Source organism: Lipomyces doorenjongii (genome assembly GCF_038497915.1).
Source record: "Lipomyces doorenjongii strain NRRL Y-27504 unplaced genomic scaffold V1508scaffold_18, whole genome shotgun sequence".
NCBI lineage: Eukaryota > Fungi > Ascomycota > Lipomycetes > Lipomycetales > Lipomycetaceae > Lipomyces > Lipomyces doorenjongii.
This window is the reverse complement of record NW_027118085.1, coordinates 91,436-109,012: the sequence shown is the minus strand read 5'-3', so window position 1 is coordinate 109,012 and position 17,577 is coordinate 91,436. Positions and strand designations below refer to the sequence as shown.

At 45.3% G+C, this 17,577-nt stretch overlaps 10 protein-coding genes across 10 annotated transcripts; 4 read left to right on the top strand and 6 right to left on the bottom strand.

Annotated features, from left to right (window-relative positions):
- The first annotated feature begins 29 nt into the window (after window positions 1-29).
- On the top strand, window positions 30-1,918 carry V1508DRAFT_415610 (uncharacterized protein). Its single transcript, XM_066940091.1, has one exon. It carries the CDS (start codon window positions 251-253, stop codon window positions 1,685-1,687), a length of 1,437 nt encoding a protein of 478 aa, XP_066796399.1. The 5' UTR covers window positions 30-250; the 3' UTR covers window positions 1,688-1,918.
- V1508DRAFT_415614 (uncharacterized protein) lies at window positions 1,789-3,514 on the bottom strand. Its single transcript, XM_066940092.1, has 2 exons — window positions 2,166-3,514; window positions 1,789-2,113 (listed from the first exon to the last, which is right to left on the bottom strand). The coding sequence occupies exons 1-2, from the start codon at window positions 3,297-3,299 to the stop codon at window positions 1,952-1,954; spliced, it is 1,296 nt and encodes a 431-aa protein (XP_066796398.1). The 5' UTR covers window positions 3,300-3,514; the 3' UTR covers window positions 1,789-1,951.
- Window positions 3,515-3,543: 29 nt separating this feature from the next.
- On the top strand, window positions 3,544-4,804 carry V1508DRAFT_461282 (nucleophile aminohydrolase). Its single transcript, XM_066942802.1, has 4 exons — window positions 3,544-3,721; window positions 3,783-3,931; window positions 3,985-4,151; window positions 4,205-4,804. The coding sequence occupies exons 1-4, from the start codon at window positions 3,659-3,661 to the stop codon at window positions 4,597-4,599; spliced, it is 774 nt and encodes a 257-aa protein (XP_066796397.1). The 5' UTR covers window positions 3,544-3,658; the 3' UTR covers window positions 4,600-4,804.
- Window positions 4,805-4,932: 128 nt separating this feature from the next.
- On the bottom strand, window positions 4,933-5,679 carry V1508DRAFT_396878 (uncharacterized protein; the record flags this gene model as incomplete). Its single annotated transcript, XM_066938123.1, has 1 exon — window positions 4,933-5,679. The coding sequence occupies one exon, from the start codon at window positions 5,677-5,679 to the stop codon at window positions 4,933-4,935; it is 747 nt and encodes a 248-aa protein (XP_066796396.1).
- An 827-nt stretch (window positions 5,680-6,506) lies between these two features.
- Window positions 6,507-7,227, bottom strand: V1508DRAFT_353171 (anticodon-binding domain-containing protein; the record flags this gene model as incomplete). Its single annotated transcript, XM_066936875.1, has 2 exons — window positions 6,507-6,657; window positions 6,707-7,227. The coding sequence occupies 2 exons, from the start codon at window positions 7,225-7,227 to the stop codon at window positions 6,507-6,509; spliced, it is 672 nt and encodes a 223-aa protein (XP_066796395.1).
- Window positions 7,228-7,892: 665 nt separating this feature from the next.
- V1508DRAFT_415605 (WD40-repeat-containing domain protein) lies at window positions 7,893-9,875 on the top strand. Its single transcript, XM_066940090.1, has 4 exons — window positions 7,893-8,115; window positions 8,185-8,421; window positions 8,473-8,714; window positions 8,773-9,875. The coding sequence occupies exons 1-4, from the start codon at window positions 8,113-8,115 to the stop codon at window positions 9,806-9,808; spliced, it is 1,518 nt and encodes a 505-aa protein (XP_066796394.1). The 5' UTR covers window positions 7,893-8,112; the 3' UTR covers window positions 9,809-9,875.
- Window positions 9,827-11,537, bottom strand: V1508DRAFT_415604 (ribonuclease H-like domain-containing protein). Its single transcript, XM_066940089.1, has 3 exons — window positions 10,832-11,537; window positions 10,422-10,780; window positions 9,827-10,370 (listed from the first exon to the last, which is right to left on the bottom strand). The coding sequence occupies exons 1-3, from the start codon at window positions 11,240-11,242 to the stop codon at window positions 10,043-10,045; spliced, it is 1,098 nt and encodes a 365-aa protein (XP_066796393.1). The 5' UTR covers window positions 11,243-11,537; the 3' UTR covers window positions 9,827-10,042.
- Window positions 11,538-11,696: 159 nt separating this feature from the next.
- Window positions 11,697-12,459, top strand: V1508DRAFT_384935 (NADH-ubiquinone oxidoreductase B12 subunit family-domain-containing protein). The gene is made up of 2 exons (XM_066937784.1): window positions 11,697-11,808; window positions 11,867-12,459. Exons 1-2 carry the CDS (start codon window positions 11,750-11,752, stop codon window positions 12,003-12,005), a joined length of 198 nt encoding a protein of 65 aa, XP_066796392.1. The 5' UTR covers window positions 11,697-11,749; the 3' UTR covers window positions 12,006-12,459.
- Window positions 12,293-14,886, bottom strand: V1508DRAFT_369154 (magnesium transporter NIPA-domain-containing protein). The gene is made up of 2 exons (XM_066937433.1): window positions 13,797-14,886; window positions 12,293-13,745 (listed from the first exon to the last, which is right to left on the bottom strand). Exons 1-2 carry the CDS (start codon window positions 14,414-14,416, stop codon window positions 12,515-12,517), a joined length of 1,851 nt encoding a protein of 616 aa, XP_066796391.1. The 5' UTR covers window positions 14,417-14,886; the 3' UTR covers window positions 12,293-12,514.
- Window positions 14,887-15,033: 147 nt separating this feature from the next.
- On the bottom strand, window positions 15,034-17,535 carry V1508DRAFT_384930 (cyclin-like protein). The gene is made up of 3 exons (XM_066937783.1): window positions 17,166-17,535; window positions 16,209-17,081; window positions 15,034-16,160 (listed from the first exon to the last, which is right to left on the bottom strand). Exons 1-3 carry the CDS (start codon window positions 17,172-17,174, stop codon window positions 15,435-15,437), a joined length of 1,608 nt encoding a protein of 535 aa, XP_066796390.1. The 5' UTR covers window positions 17,175-17,535; the 3' UTR covers window positions 15,034-15,434.
- Window positions 17,536-17,577: the final 42 nt, after the last annotated feature.

Below are 17,577 nucleotides of genomic sequence, written 5' to 3'. Positions count from 1 at the left end.
GAAAGGAGAACAGTCTTGTGGATTTGATTGTGATCCCATTGCCTGTATTTCACGACAGCAACAGATGCTCACCACCTGGCACTTAATTGCTGTCCCACTGGCAGATATATCAATTAAGGCACACATTTTTTATGAGACACCATTTCAAAAGCAGTTGTTTGATTAACAGCAATCTTTTACTTACCACGACTTCAGTGTCGTCCTTCATATTCACGTATTTTAACTCAGAATTATATGCATACTCTGGGCAATGTCGGAGCTATCTGTCGGAAACTCACCCGAACTCCTCGCGACGGACCTCAGGAGATTCTCGCGGTCGGCTTCGACTTCGTCTGCGTCATCCACCATCGATGGCGGTGCAGAAACCCCGTCAATGGAGGTCCCTCTTGACAGACTCTCCGTCCTCGATGTTTTAGAGAATTTGGCATTATCTACGAGAATCAATCAGATTAATTATACAGTGCGAAGAAAGGGCGGCGAGATCAAGGGCTTAGCCCTGCGTCAGCGAGATCGTGTCCTACGTGGTCGCGAAGAAGATATCGACAGACTAAAAAGGCGGTTTCTCACGTCGCTCTCACGTTTTGAGACAAAGTGGGAAGATGCTCAAGTCGTCAGTCAAAGAGAGAAGCTGGCGTTTGCATTTGGATTGGGAAACGTATTTGCGTCCGGTCTTTTACTAGGTGCCCACCCAGAATGGTTTCACGTATGGTACTCCGTACAAATGTGCTATTTGATGCCAATTCGGATATACAGTTATCGGAAACGGTCTTATCAGTATTTCCTTGCGGATCTATGCTATTTTGTGAATATTTTGCTGTTAGTGTGGTTGTGGATATTTCCCGGATCGCGGATGTTGTTTTTGTCCACATATTGTTTAGCGTATGGCACCCTGGCTTGGGCGGTTATAACGTGGAGAAACTCGCTCGTCCTTCATAGTATTGACAAGACGACAAGTGCGTTTATTCACGTTTTACCGCCAGTTGTGCTACATTGCATCCATTTCCGACTAGATGACGACTACAAAGTCAGACGATTCGCTGGTGCTGCCGAGCTGAAGTCGTTAAACTTGTGGGAAGGAATGCTTTGGGCTAGCTTCTGGTACGCCGTTTGGCAGACGCTTTATCATATTTTTATCACAGTCAGACGGAAGGAGAAGATAAAGGCTGGTTATCTCACAAGCTTTGAATGGCTACGCAGAAGCTACAAGGACACTAAATTGGGACTGTTCGTCAACGGTCTGCCGGAGCCATTTCCCGTCCTTGCGTTCACGATGATTCAGTTCGGTTATCAAATGCTCACTATGATCCCTTGTCCATTATGGTACCATAGCAAATATTTGTCTGCCGCGTTCGTATTCACCATTTTCATGGTCGCATCGTATAACGGAGCAACTTACTATATCGATGTATTCGGCCGACGCTTCCAGAAGGAGCTGGGGAAATTGCAGTCAGATGTTGCCACATGGCAGAACAGCTCGACACCACCTAGTCCTGTCGCGAGCCCTCAAAACGATATCAGCGTGGTCAAGGCCGACCAGCATACCGCTGCCGACGACGATGTTGATGCTATCGCTTTGACGGATGATAAAGAGAATGATCGTCCTCCCTCCTCATTGATGGCAACGACTAGTGCACCAGGCACGCGGAGCAAGGAACAAGACGCTATGGAAGCAAAGAAGGACAGATAACTACCAGAGAGAAAGAAAGAGAGGTTGTGTGACAATGATTATTAGTGACATACTGTAGTTTATGGACTGGGTTGGGAGTTTTGGAAATTCAACGGATTACTTCGTGTAATTCGTGTATATTATTTGTCGTTATTATTTGGTATACAATTTTTTTCCGTGGCGTCAGGTTTATTGAATTCCGGTTGAAAGAGAATATCTCAATGCTATACATACATTTTCGACGAAACCCAAGCTAAAATCGTAAGCCATACGGCATCTATACAGTTATTTCTTCTTGACATAATCACGATATATCTTCTCCTTTTCGCCGTCCGTGAGACTCGTTTCTTTGAAAATAGGCTCCTTTCGATACTTGCGTTTAAACTCTTGATAGAACAATTTCGGAGTTGCATATTGTCGCAGTAATTCCAGAAACTGTTCTTTGGGCTACGAAGGTCAGTAAATACCCAACAAATAGTCCAAACATAAGATCCCATACATCATATTTCGGCTCATTTGCCTTCTGAACCTTTAGTTCGGTGATTCGCTCTTTCGACCAATCTTCGAATGCTGCTTTTCGTTCACTCAACGTCTCCAGGGCAATGTATCGTTGGTCATTCGCAATCTTCCGCATTGCCGCATCCCATGGCGAATATGGATTGACGTCCGCATCGATCAAAAGTTCCCTAAAGATCTTTACACGATCCTCATACGGGATGTCATCGTCGTTCTCGGCGTCGTCACCCTCGAGCAGTTCCGGATGTTCTTCCATCATGGCTTGGATCTGCCATTCAATATCGTCTTCGTTGAACTCAACTAGACCCTCGTCCCATTCATCTTGCTCTTCTTCTGATGTTGACTCGGTCCCATCATCGGATTCGTCCGACTCTTGCTCTTCCGAGCCAGACGGCGAACGATTCCGTTGTCGTATAATGCCCGTGGTTACGGTGGCAGCGTTTTCCGCCTCGGCTAGCAGCGCAGCGTCATCCAGATCTCCGGCATCATAATATTGTTGATCACCAGTACTCTCGTCCCTATGACTTTCCACAGGTATCTGAGTGCCCTTCTGGCTGTCCACACTGACGTTTCTGACGAGCTTCCTTGCGCCATCTCGACCGCCTTTGAACCCCCTACATCTCGCAACCATCATAATAAGTTCATCTCTTGGGATTGTATCGACAACGGCTTGCACCTCCGGTGGCGGCAGCCAGAGTGAAACTCGTTCCCGCACATTATGAACGAACGGCCGCCCGAGATTGGTAACGACTAATAGCCATGGTTCAAGCGACAGCGGCCGTAATAACTTCGGCACTTCACGTTTGCGCGGCTTTCGATGACGGTGTTGTCCTTCATCACGGTGCTGTTGTTGTGGAAATCCGGGAGCGTATGCCGCTTGCAAATCTGCATGCTCTTGCTTAGGTCGCTCAGGATCCCGCTGATGTGCTAAAATTGACGGCGCAGGTGAAAATGGTTTTGCAGATGCCGGTGGAGATAGCACTACGGGTAACCGAGGACGCTCATAGGTTGACTCTTTTGTCGCTTTGTTGAAATAGTAATAGTGCCCCGAAGGAGCGATATGTTGTGTCCATCCTGGTGGTAATGGAAGTGACGATGGGTTGGCCGGTTTGTTCATGGCGGATCGCGACGCATATCCGTCTTCTAGACAGTTAAGACTTCACAGAGAATCTTTATGCACTTATTCCTACGTACTATAATCTCGTAATGTCGGAAGCTTCGCTATGTACCTCACTGAACATAAGATTAATACTGATTTGGCCACGCTTCGTATATACATTGCGGTCTGAGAAGTACGCTTATAAGTGCTGACGCCTACGGTGCTGACAAGCCGCGTCCTACTCAAGAGCATTCGAATTCCCTACACGTAGCTCTTCATTATTACCTAACGTCTCACTCGACCATCTTCCGGTCGTAATTCAGATCAGCTAGACTTATTTACAAATCTAGAGATTTAGTATAAGATACAGATTAACAATGGGTAGCAGAAGATACGATAGCCGCACAACCATCTTCTCGCCTGAAGGCAGATTATACCAGGTATTCTACCGCTATCTATCCACTGATCCGCCGAAATAATGCTAATATTGAGGACTTTTAGGTTGAATATGCCTTAGAGGCAATCTCTCATGCCGGTACTTCGATTGGTGTGCTGGCGAAGGACGGGATCGTGCTGGCTGCGGAACGGAAAGTGACATCGAAGCTGTTGGAGCAAGATACCTCAGCTGAAAAGCTATACACAATTAACAAGTTCGTGTATATCAAATTGACTTACACGTGACGATGAGTCTAATGATATGTAGCAATATGATCTGCGCTGTTGCGGGTTTAACCTCTGATGCCAGCATCCTTGTGAACTACTCACGCGTGTATGCTCAGGATTATCTCCGACTTTATAACGAGGATATACCTTGTGAACAGTTAGTTCGCCGCCTATGTGACTTAAAGCAGGGATATACTCAGCACGGAGGTTAGTTCAGACGATCAGGTAGAAAATTGACTTGGTGACTAACGCATTCACAGGCCTGCGTCCATTTGGGGTCTCTTTTATATACGCCGGGTATGATTCGCGATATGAATTCCAACTTTATCAGTCAAATCCTTCGGGTAATTACGGCGGATGGAAAGCGACTTCTGTCGGTGCCAATAACGCTACGGCTCAAACACTTCTCAAGCAAGATTACAAAGAGGATTGCACTCTTGCAGAGGCGTGCGAGCTTGCGATCAAGGTGTTAAGCAAGACTATGGATGCAACCGCGCTTACGAGCGAGAAAGTAGAATTTGCCACTGTGGGAAAGGATAAAGAAGGAAAAGTTTTTTGCCATTTATGGAAGCCAAAGGAAATTGATGCGCTGTTAAAGAAATTCGGGTTAGCGAAGAAGAGCGAAGATGATGAGGAGGAAGAGGCTACGGCGTGAGATGTGGATCTGTATGATTGCATGTATTTGTGTTGCATTACACATTATATTGGTGGTGACAAATTGCCCTGATGTGCGGTACTGAATAGGTTTCGCCAATTTAATGCCAAGAGAACGAACTAATATATGAAGAGAAATAAACAAACTTGGAAAAACGCTGAGAAACAAAACCAAACAAAATCCGAACTATGAACTCCGCATACCATTGATCCATAAATTTATAAGTCCAGTACCAACCAGTTCACCGTTTCCTGATAACCCATCGAATCGTCCAATTAATCCTACTTCCACCTAATCCTATCGGTCGCCTATTCCTACCGATCACATAATCAATCATGCAACCGCAACCGAGACCTTCTGACCTGAAGAAATACGTTCGAAAAACAGACGTAAGCGATACACTTTAGCCCTTGCTGGAGCTTCCCGCACTTCGCGCCTACGCCTCTCAAAGATATTGTCATCGCGTCGCCTTTGCGAATACCGACTTACGAGAACTCGTACGCTTTCCTGCTTATCCTTCTCGTTACAACCCATCACGCTTCGTATTCGCTCCCAGATACGGTCTTTCAGTTCTTGTTCCAGCAAGTTACGAACCTTCTCCCTCTCTAGAGCCTTACATCTCATGGCCAAGACAGGACTAACGCGTGCATCAGTAGCTGGATACACGCCTCTCTGTATCAATTCATTCAGCTGGGGCCTAAGTGCGAGCTTTCTTCTCAATGAATTCCGAGCGAATGCGAGCCGCAGGCCATTAGCGGCAGCGTGGAATCGATGTGCGAGACGTAACGGTGACCGAAGGATATGCCGCGTTAACAGATCGTGCTCTGTGGGTCGCAATGACAAGTATGTACTTAAGCGTAATGGAATATATACGTTTAGCCGTAAGTGATGCAACTGAGTGTCAAGTGCTAGCCTGCGTAGTCGTCTGTTTGTTCGCGACACAGCAAGGAGATCAGGTATGTCGAGATGTATAAATATTGGGATGAATAGCTCGTCCGGGAGAGCAAGTAGAGACTTACTTGGAGGACCACGCGCCATGACGAGTGGATTACTAGATAATGGAGGCTGAGCAGTCGTCATTTTGCAAATAAGTTAGATCGCATCTAAACCGCGTGTCGATCAACAGGATAGCAGCTGATAAAGCGATTGTGACCGGAACTGCAGTCTGTCCTTGTTCATGCCCAATACTATTATCAAACAAAGCGTCAAAATAGTATATTCCTCTGATTCGATATGGCGCCTACTGAGTAATACATAGATGTGAGCGGAGCATGAGGGATATGACGAATTTAAGCAGCTACGCGAGGCTAATCACGCACGTTGGGCATGAATCAACGTCCAGCGATGATGAGGCGATCGCGTTGGGTTAGCAAGGAATTGTCAGTGCCCTTACCCCCTTCGTCATCGGGGTCCATCAAGGTACAAAAAGCATACTTCATGCTACAGTCGTAAAGTCTACACAACCTTGTATTGTCGACATAACTTACACGTCACTTACTAGTAATCATTTGGCTATGCTCCATTAGCAGTAATCCACGTACTGCGGTCGCCTTGGATTTCAGAAACTCTTAGATACCAGACCACCATTAGGCCGCCTATGCTTTACAGGAGCAGGTGGACAACGATTAATCACTGGAGAGCTCCTGCCAATTGTAAAGCTCAATCAAGTCCAAAAATCTTTTTCGATTCCACGGACATCCGTCCCGTGATATAGTACCAAAACACTATATGGCAAACAACCTCCAAAAACATATGACATAAAAATCTTGAGATGTCGCTTCAAATTAAGCCTTTAACCACCTTTCCTTTCTTCATTTGTTTCAGATCGTGCTTGTTTCAGTGTTTCCAGTCGCCGTCTTTCGCCTTCAACCTGCGCACACCAGTACTTAGCTAACAAAATTGTCAACCTAGGAGTAGCAAAAAAAACTTACCACTTTCTTCACTCGAGCCAGTGCAGGCGAGTCGGACTTCGCGCTACATGCTTCAGGAGTGTATGGAGGATTGATCTTCACCTCTTCAAGGACAAGGATCGACTTGTCCAACCAGCGAACGGGCAGACTTATACAAATGTTAGGTTACCTTCAACTTAATGTAAGGACTCACATACGTTTTCGCCAAAGCATCAAATAAATCTTGAGCATCTTTTGTTACTCCGACACCTCTCTGAGCCAAAATCTGTCCAGCTGCTCGAGCAGCGCTATTGATCTTCTGCACTGCGCTATTGATGTTAACAGGCCCAATCTGCGGTGTGGCCTTTAAAAATGGTCCACCGCTCCGACTATTTGCAGGTGCCGCGTCATCTTCAGTCGTATCTTCGGGCTTCTTCTCAAGAACGGCAATATCTTTGATGAACGAAACCTTCAAGATGCGGTAGTCCTTCGCATCAGGCTTCGCTCGAAGAGGCGTCTCATCCTCCAGCACTGTCAGAGTATTCGTCAATGTGCAATATGCATACACGCGTCCAACAATAATGTCGTCCAATGTAGTCATTATCTTGACCTTGAGACCGAGGACCCAATCGATCGATGATGGTCCGGGAATGTTTGGCCTCCCTTGAGGGCCGCCTTGATTTTGGGGTCTCTGTTGGAAGCCACCAGCGCCAGACCCTTGGCGTCGATCCGAGTTCATGACGAATATACAGCCAAAATGGGATACAGTTTATTGTATAATGTTACTAAAACATGTTAATATTTTGTACTGAAAGAAAAGTTTAGGGACCTATGAACGCTTGCCGGCTATTCACACACCTTTCGAAGAGGTAATTGGCAATATCCACAGCGGTCCTGGGCCAATAATTAAAGCATCGAAGTCATAGATCAAACAAAGAAACTAGGATAGCGGTACCAATTAGCACCGTTACCTTCTGATACGACTATTTCTTATGACAAGGGTATTACTGTCGCTAATGGGAAATTGGCTGACTCGAGGGTTTCGTAAGAACCAATTGCGACCTTCCTGTGATCCAAGCACACTTTTTTCTGTGAGCAGTATATCATGTTAATAGGGGCATTCAACGAATGGTTCAAGTGCCGAACTTTATGACTTACCCTAGCCCAAGTAATACCTTAAGCTTCGTTTATTACCCGGCTCTACCCGGCCTCAGGACATGACCCTATTGCAACTCGACATGGTCGTCACTAAAAGTTCAAAGTTGGTTCTGAGTAGGATTTGTAGCCCTAACCCAAGTTCAATTGGGAGCTCAACTTCAGCTACGAATCCAAGGGTTTAGTAAGGTAAGCTAGGGTTTGACATTCAGTGAACCAATTCGTTGAAACCCCCTATGCCCTCAACTCAACCACATTGAACCTGAGTATTCAGTATCTTTGGTTGGGGTACTCTTTTGTCAGTGAATCTGTTCGATGAACCCCCCCTAATTTAAAGCTCATTGCACAATAAATCACGAGTCACCTGATGAACCCACTGGACAGTGCCTTCCAGTTTATATTTCGTCCAAAAAGTCCTTGTCATACCGGAAAACTAACAGGCCCCGATTAAAGCATTTGGAAATTTGACATGGTAGGAATAATATTTACATATCTAGACCTAACGTAGGTGGATCAGGGCTAAGTCGAATCAATTGTGCAGAGCGACAGTGAAGACGAACTACGACAATTTCTCCCATCTGGGTTCGGCAAACAGACAGTGACATACGACTTTGAAGGACAATACGAGAAATGCAAAAGACACGAGTATACAGACCTGTTATCTCAAAATGCTAGTAAGAATGCCGGCCTCGCTAGTGATGATGACGATGGCAGCGATTACGATGAGCTGGAAGAGCTGCCGATCTCTCATGAGATAATACTCAAAGAGCACAATAAAGTGAGCTTATCCGGTTTTTGTCTCTGTCTTGTGCTAAACTAACTGTACTAGACTGTATCTGCGTTGGATGTGGATCCAGCTGGAGTACGGGTGGCTAGCGGTTCATACGACTATAATATGGACCTCTGGGACTTCAATGGCATGAATCTCGCGTCGTTGCATCCGTTTAGGGTAGTGGAACCAGTAGAATCACATCCTATTCACGAATTACAGTATTCAAGGAATGGTGAATGGATTTTGGTTATTCCGTCGTCGAGCCAAGCTAAGCTGTTCACACGCGACGGCGTCGAAGAGTATGTACAGATTCTCTTAGTCAATATTTTTGCAAAGTGCTGACAGCTGCAATACCAGATCAGAATATGTTCGTGGAGATATGTATTTACGAGACATGAACAATACAGATGGTCATGTAGCGGAGTTAACAGCTGGGGCATGGCACCCTACTGACGACGATTTGTTCGCTACATCGTCATTAGACTCTACAATTCGCATATGGGATGCAAACATTAAACGCACTCAGCGGAACATTATTGTCGTCAAATCACGGACAGCCAAGGGTGGTAAGACAAGAATATCTTCGATAGCTTGGGCTCCTGATGGAAAATATATCGCTGGAGCAACAACGGACGGTGGCATCGCTTATTGGAGCAGTAGCGGGCCGTATAATCGACCGGTTGCGTCCATTCAGGATGCGCATGAAAAGGAGTCATGGACATCAGGGGTCGTGTATGGAAGTGATAACATTACGCTATTGACGAGAGGCGGAGACGGAACCATTAAATTATGGGATATTCGAAACTTTAAGAAACCATTGCTGAGTCGGTCCGGCCTGCAGAACACCGTTCAGGAGACGAATATAGCATTTAGTCCCAATGGAAGATATATCATAACCGGCACGTCGTCGACGCCTGAGTCACTTGTCGGGCAACTGCATATAATTGACAAGTCAGACCTTAGCACCATAACGAAGCTAACTCTAGATGCATCGAAGCCATCGTCCGTAGTGAGGGCCCAGTGGCACCCAAAGCTTGACCAGATCCTTGCCACGACATCTACAGGTGATATTCACGTTTTATTTTCTCGAGAACTGTCAGTGAAGGGTGCCAAGATTGTCGTTGAAAAAGCCCCCAAAATCCGCCATGTGGATGACAATATAACTGCAGATATCGATCTAACTGCAGCAGCTGTCACACCAGACATGATGTCGGGTAAACATCGCGACGAAAGCCGACTAACGAACCAACAACGACAAAAGCTGGCTAGAAAGGATCCGATGAAGTCTCGACGACCTGACCTGCCTCTTGCGAGAAGAATGGATGGAGAAGTTAGGGTATTCAACTTCGACGCGGACGATGAGGGAAATTTACAGAAAAGACGGAAGATATGATAAATATGTAAATCTAATACTGTACATAGCCACTATCGCTCTTAGCAATACATCATGCTCGCAATTTATTTTACAGACTCAATATCATACAGTAGAAACTAACGCCTTTTCCGACACAGCAAATATGCGCTAAAATACATCATCAAAGTGCCAAACTTAAAAGCAGAATAATTATGAAACGAGTCCCCATATCATGCCCCTATGCGGATAACGTTAGAATTCTTGGATGCTAAACTAAATGTTACTAAATGTTACTAGCCACACATACTGATAAGACTCTTCCGGAGTATCTTGAACGTATTTTTGTAATTCGAAAAAGCATGAGTTTGTTAGCAACGCTTCGCTGCCAGCATGATGGGCGGGTCCAACTCTAGCTACTCTCAAATCATCCGCAAGTTCCTGCAGTCCGCCTTTCAAATTCTTTGTTGTTGCAGACCGCATGATATACTTCACGTCGTAAAGTGAAGGAAAGAAAAGCTTTACCAGATTAAGGAATCCCTCCTCTTCCTCTGGTAGAGACGTGTTCATCATCATGGATATCAGATATCCAAAGTCATAGCCACTATGCCGAGTTAATAATTAGGTTAAGATATAAACGTAAATCAACGCTTACCTGTGATAACTTATCCACTTTACGCCGTCCTCTAAAACTAGGCCGCTACTTATGAACAATTCCGCGAACGTCGAGGCATCAATTCCGTACTCTTCATGCTTCTTGAAGTCGACACCCGACTTCGTCAATATATCAATAGAATCCGAAGAGTACATTTCTTCACTTAAGTTGAATTTGAAATTAAATTGCCAAGTACTCGGAAGGCCTTCAGGATGATTTCCATGCTCGTCGGCAAATGTAATGCCCAGCTGAATGGCGTGTAACAGATCGACATTGCACCTTAACGTTTGGTAATGATAATCTGTTGTGGTCTTAAATGAACCAATCGGTCTGGCTACAATTCCCGGAAATTCTGTTTCCTAGTAGTTTTGTTAACCTGATATCCAGCCCACGGTGATAGCATTGCATACAAGTGATATATAGTTATAACGCTCTACTAGTTCTCTAAGGACATGCATTTCTTGCTCGAAATTCGTCTGCCATACTTCTCGTATTAATGAAGCCCCCATTGCACTCTGTACTTGAGGCGACGTCATCGCCGGTTGTAAAGCAGGTTGTAATCCATGTGCCTGCTGATGCTGTAACTGCGGTGTCTGCACAGCATTCTGAACATGCTGCTGCTGTTGCTGCTGTAAAGAGGGAGTAGCCTGGTGGGCACCTGAAGCACCAGTTAATGGAGGAGGTGCTATTCCCTGTGCAAATCCACCCATTTGGGTAGTATGCGCGGCTGTGCTCAAACCCGGAAAGATATTATTGTATCGCGGAAGCATTCCCCCACCCTGTAGGGGCATGGACATTGACGATGGCGGCGCCGGAACCATCGTTGAATTGAGACGTAAAGTATTGTACTACTGCTGTACGTATCGACTCGTCGGTCAGGATTCGACCAAACTGCTTCTTCGGACTATCGGTGAAATACCAGGTTTGTAAACTGACTGTGAGCGGGTGCCCTCCGTAAAATTTCAGCAAACGATTTCTTAATATGTAGCACTCCACCACTTCAAAACGCTTATAGCATTCACTAAACTGCTTCTTGTCTATAGCAGATCGCCAACGATTTGATTCCTGACGATGAGCTGTTCTCGATCCTTCAAGTAACGAATTTGGCTGGCAGAGCTAAAGGGGTTGAAGGTTGCCAGCTTGGTCACCCCGATCATTTTCTGTCACTCGCGTCAAAATTCAGTGACATTTCTGGTGAAGCTTGAAGGGGTCAACAAGCCAATCAGCACAGAGATAAATATCCATTTTGTCCTCAGAGCTCTAAATTCAGCTTTACCACCCGTGGCTCGAATTTCCCCCGAAACCACGCAATTCACAATATACACACAATGAGGCCAAGCCGATACAGTCTGGCGGCTACGCCACTTAAGGATCCGTGGGAGAAGAGGTAAGCAGTGTAATCACATGTCAAATTGATCGATTTGTCTTGCTAAATTGCATTATAGGGAGGCGTGGAGATACACTGGCCAATTCTCACGATACAATCGGCTAAAAGGAATGTTCCCCGGCTTCGGTGTGGGGGCTACTGCATTCGTGCTTTACTGTGTGTACGAGAAGCTTACCGCATCGCCTGGCGGTCACTAAACGAGAATTTGATGCAGAAAGACCAATTCATTCAGCTAGTACTATGATCGGCTATCGGGATTAAGAAACTGCGGATTCTTAGAGTTACGATTCATATTTATACCTGTATAATGACTCACCATTCGGCTATTTATTTAGATTGGGATTGAATATGGCGAAGGGATGTGATGTATAGACAATGAATTTGGCCATGAAACCTTTCAGATCACGGGCTTTGTTTACTTGTTTCATCAAATTGTCTGAGACTTCAAAAGGACGAAGGAAGGTGCAGATTTATACGTACTATACAAGAAAGCATGGCTACTAAACGAGGTTCACATGAGGCCAATGCCCGACAGACTTGATTTCTAACACTCCGGAATTCAATTCATAGTAACAACTAAATAGGTGGACCCATACCTTTTTCTGTACAGTAACTCTATAACAATATAGACCCAGTCGCTTACAAATAAATGCTATATACCGTCTAATTAAACGATGGATTTAAATCCTACACCGATTCAACATTTTCAACCCTCTTCATCATCACGAGTTTGTACACGATAGAGTGGCGCATTTCGGGAGTCGATGGTGGTGGACTTCGATGCAATTCTCCTCCGTCCACTACTTAAAGCACTACTTTCTCCCTGCCGACGCCTCTGCTGATTCTGCCAAGATTTCATTCTGTCACGAACAACGGAATCCATAATAAGACCCATACCAGCAGGACCTGGAACATACGAGCGTGACGAAGTACCCGGACTAGACCCGTATTTGGATGGTGTCAAGAATGACAATAGCGGACTAATTTCACTAGATGGAATGGCGTTACTACCACTCTGTGCTATATCATCGTCCCTAATCAATGCGTTCACTCGTGTTCGAGCATTGACTGTGGCATTAGCATCGTTGATTTCTTGCGCATCCTCATCCTCTTCATAAAATGATGTCGGAGTTCGCGCGCCAGAACTGCGATCCAAGTTAACTGATGCAACAGTCGAGAAGAATTCGCTGACCTCCGAATCTTCGACATGCCTTGCACTTTTCCCGCCAATATCGTCTTCATTTTTGCGATTTGATGTGATAAGGGAAACACCAATGAAAGTTAAAACACAGCCGAAGAAAAATTGCGCCAACTGTGCGCTCGATGCACCATAGAAATCTTGATACAAAATCGCCGATCCAACGATGACCGAGATCGTGAAGAACACAAAATGAGTCGGAATGACCTGCGTGGACTCAAAGCGCTGCAATGCACGACTCAGGTACTTGACTTGCATAATTGCCGTGAAGATAAGTATAAACACCAGGACGTATGTTATAGGGAAAGTAAACACGCGATATAGTGTATACGAGAGCAAACTTGAAACGGCCTTTGTACTCAATGCTGTATATCCACCGAACAGGGCAACGAGCGCGATATCAATGAAGATAAGCCTATCACCATACTTATTACTTAGCACGCTCAGCACGACCATGAGAAACAGTGTCACGCAGACATATATTTCAAATGACATCTGAGCCACTGCATTGAGAATTCGTTGTGGGTCAAGAAATTCTTCCTCGGGATTGGAAGCAAAGACGACTGTCACAGCTCCTGCTATGGCCACTACCACGCCGACCAGATCTCGCAAGCGCATGCGTTCATGGAAGAAGATAGGTGCGACAATGCAATTTGAAATCAGTGCGACCACCCCTAATGGAGAAACTGTCGACGCAGGTGCAAATCCATATGCGAGAAAGTTTCCAGTCTCACCGGTACTAAGTCTCTTAGCAGGAATTCAGAGATATTCAATCAATTGCATAACATACGCCATGAGGGCGATTCCTAACCACCAATAACCGCTCTTCATATACCTTGGGAGCCGTTCTGTAGTTTCTCCCACGCTCGTGGTAGAATGCAATGTGTCTGATCGTGGAAGTCGACCATTCTTTTTACCTTTAGCATTCTTACTTGAATACCATATTGGACCCTGCTTGTTGGCTTCGAATAGTCGTGCATCACCTTCGTTGGATTTATTTGTTATCAAAGAGCTGTCATATGTCACGGGAGATCCCGGAATAACAGGAGACACGGAGGTACTTTGTTCAAACCGTGGAATAGTGTCATTATGGTACCTGTGCTCTGCATCCTGCACCTGGCTTATCACATCAGGTCCCAGCTCCAAATCTCTGAATGCTGTCTCGTCGTCTGCATCATAGGCAAGCTCCTCGTCATTGTGCGCTTCGTATCCCCCGGACGGTCCAACGTTATATAGCGCCGCTTCTGCAGCTGATTCTTTCTTTAGCTTCAAGTGGGCGTAGCGTTGCAAATTAAGGGCTATACTGATGACAACGTTGCCGACGATAGCAGTAGTGATACCCACTAATGACGAAGAACGCATGCCCGGAGAGTCGCCATCTCCTGGAATTACTGCGGTTGGATCTGACATATTCTTCGAATTGTAACCGAGTAGCGTTTTCAATTGCCGTGTAACTTCTGTATGCTCCCTGTCAAAGATAATGATTGCTCGTACGGATACGGAGCACTTAATTAACGTCGCAATTACTCCGTCTCATAATATTGTAAGTGCACTAGCTTAGATAAGATGCCTACTCAATCTTGTGGTCTGCGACTGGTAGATAAAAAATTCAACGCCAGCAATATTGCCGAGAGACCAGGTAATGCTGACGTGTCGACCTAAAAATGCCCTCAATGTCACAGACTCACTCACTTGGACGGACAACTGTCTAATAATTCAGAAAGGCCCCCAACAACCCACTCTGCCGACGCGAAATATAAATATCTGAGCCAATTGCTGTTCGCACAAACTGGTGGGGTTCTTGAAAGCGTCTAAAATATTGGTCAATAGCTAGATAGGTTCTGCCAGTTAGAGCCTAGTGCGTCGGAAGGGCCGAGAAGGGCCGAGACAGGGCACACTAATCCTATCGAGTGCTAGTGACAAAACATAAATCGCGGTTCTCCCGTTTATGTGTAAGACGAACACGATAAGGGACTCTCTTGTACACTGTATTGAATCCCTTTTACGTCAACTTTCAAAGTAGGTTTCCTGAAACAAATATTTGATTCGGTCTGCTTTTATCTCACAAGTACTGAAATACATAAGTTGGCGAACGGCCACATTTACTATCCATAGCTTGAAAAACTAAGATACACTGGCACACCAAAATATACAGATATAAGACTTAATGAGTGACAAAGTTGCATAATGAATATTCCAGCTATCTAACAATGCACATTGTCTTGGCTATATAAAATATTAACTCTGTCCAAATCCAAGTGCTTAACTAATCACAGAAATAAAGATATAGAAATAATTACCACCCCAGTTCCATGCCTATATACCAATTTTGTACTAGAATACTCTTTTCACTGTCAACATGCAGGCACAACCAGTAATTATTATCCTTGGTACATGTCGATTACGTTAATCATTACAATAGATAATCCTAAATGGAAACATTGGTAATCCACTCAGCGACAAACAGCGCCGCTTTCTTGTACTTCCTGTCGCAGTACTTCTCGTAAATAGCTCTGTGATGCTCCTTCGGATTTCGGCAGCATTCAATTAGCACGTTCACTGCCGGGCGTAATTGTGCCAGAGTGTATCCAGAGTAGTTAATATGAGCGAGAGTCCATTCGCCTTTAAGAAGCATTTTCCTCGCTAAGCAGTGAGCGGCAGCGGCAAGCCAGCTTGGTAAGGCGCCAACAAACCTTTCGTCCATAATCGTAATTTCGAGGATGTACTTGGCCAGGGTGCGAGTCTCCAAGTCGTAGTCATCAGCCTTGCTTGTCCGCCGCAGAAAGCTCATAGGACCTGGCCATCCAAGATTGAATTCTAACAGACCTATCATGAACCGCTCGGCCTTGAAAATTTCTTCAGCACTGTAGCTATGGTCGACCATAAAAACTATCTCATTCACTGACGGGCAATTAATCTCCTCATACTTCGCAGCGACAAAGAGGGCGGTGGCACCGACGAGCTGTAGTTTGGCCAGAGAAACAACCTTTAATGATAAAAATCGATCAATGTAATTGATGGTCAAGAATAGCGTCTCAGGAAGAAGTCCAAAGCGGTTGTGGACCTGAACCAGCCAGTCCACAAGGATACACCGCATTGACCAGTGAATCTCTGTCTGATTATCCATGTATGCTGGATTGGGTCGGAACCGGACCTATAGAACATTAGAAGGCTCACAGTCGATGATAAAGAAGACCTATACCTCTAATTCTCTCATGTATTCAAAAATTTCATCGCTGTACTCAGTGACCATAGATACATCATACAAATCCTCATCCGCCTCATAATCCGGTGACAAGATGCGAGCACGTTCCTCCTTACGAAATTGAGATACCAGCACGTCGAACTCGCGTCGGGTCTCTTCATTAATAACTGGAAAGAGTGCTGATGGGTTTGTAGTCGAGTTGACATTCGTGTATTCTGTAGAATCGAGGTTATGTACGATGCTCGTTGTGTTGTTATTGTAGGCATCTTTTGCACTAAGACTCGAATCATCTGCCATCACGTCGTGGTCGCTGTCTACCTGACCGACCTCTTCTAAAACCCGAGCTGGGACTGCATCGTCAGTGGGTTGTGCAGTGTCGACTGCCCTGGGCTCCATGGCGTCAACAATTACCAGTTCCTTTGATTGACGTACACGACGGAAAACTTCCGCAATGTCAGCTGCACCAACATGATGACGATATCCTTCTTCATGATACTCATGTACTGAGTTGTCCACGGAAGAGTCCATGTATGAGGCATTCTGGCCAATGCTAGTTGCGTTACTACTTGAGTGATAGTGCTGAGAAGGTGCAATTGTGGTTCTCGATGATTTCGACACCAGTCCATGAGCCTTTTGTGTAGGCTGAATGAGCTTCCCACCTCCTAATCCTGTTGATGTAGATTTGACTGCATTACTGACATCTCCTAGAATGACACGCTTGGCGCCGACTTTGAGACTATTTTTTTCATTCTGGTAGCTCCCGGGCGCAACATTACCGAAAACACTCGATTGCTTCAGCTGGACTCTGCTAGCCTGACGATTGACGACTGAGTTCTCATCTGGCCGCACGCGGAGCGGTTGGCGTAACTTCTAGAAATATTAGCACGGTTGTTTGTGGACATGTGTATAATTCGATTCAGTCGATGTCGACAAAATATGCAAGACCTCACATACCCTTTCCATGACAGATCGTCAGGAACAAGAAGCCACAATACAGTAAAAGCTCCGCGGCGGTCACTTCTACACCAATAAAACAACCTGGAGCAACTAGCAACGGCAAATATGTGGAAGCTCAAGAGTCTCAATGAGAGAAGAACAGTAGAATTCTGACGCGAAAAATGACCTTTGGCCAGTAGCTAAAATGCCTTTCCACAAAAATAAATACGGCGTTGTCTTCAAAACGATGCTGAGCGATAGTTGAAGGAATGGCAGAGTAGTTGTTGAAAGCAGTTGTGTCCTCGCTCTGCAGCGCTGCAGCTGAACACACTAAAGGTTTGTTTGTGTGCCAGTGAAGAAGGTTATTCCAAACAAAGTACACTCGCTAACGTTGTCTTGACAACTGGTGTGACTTGTGGCTTGTGATTCG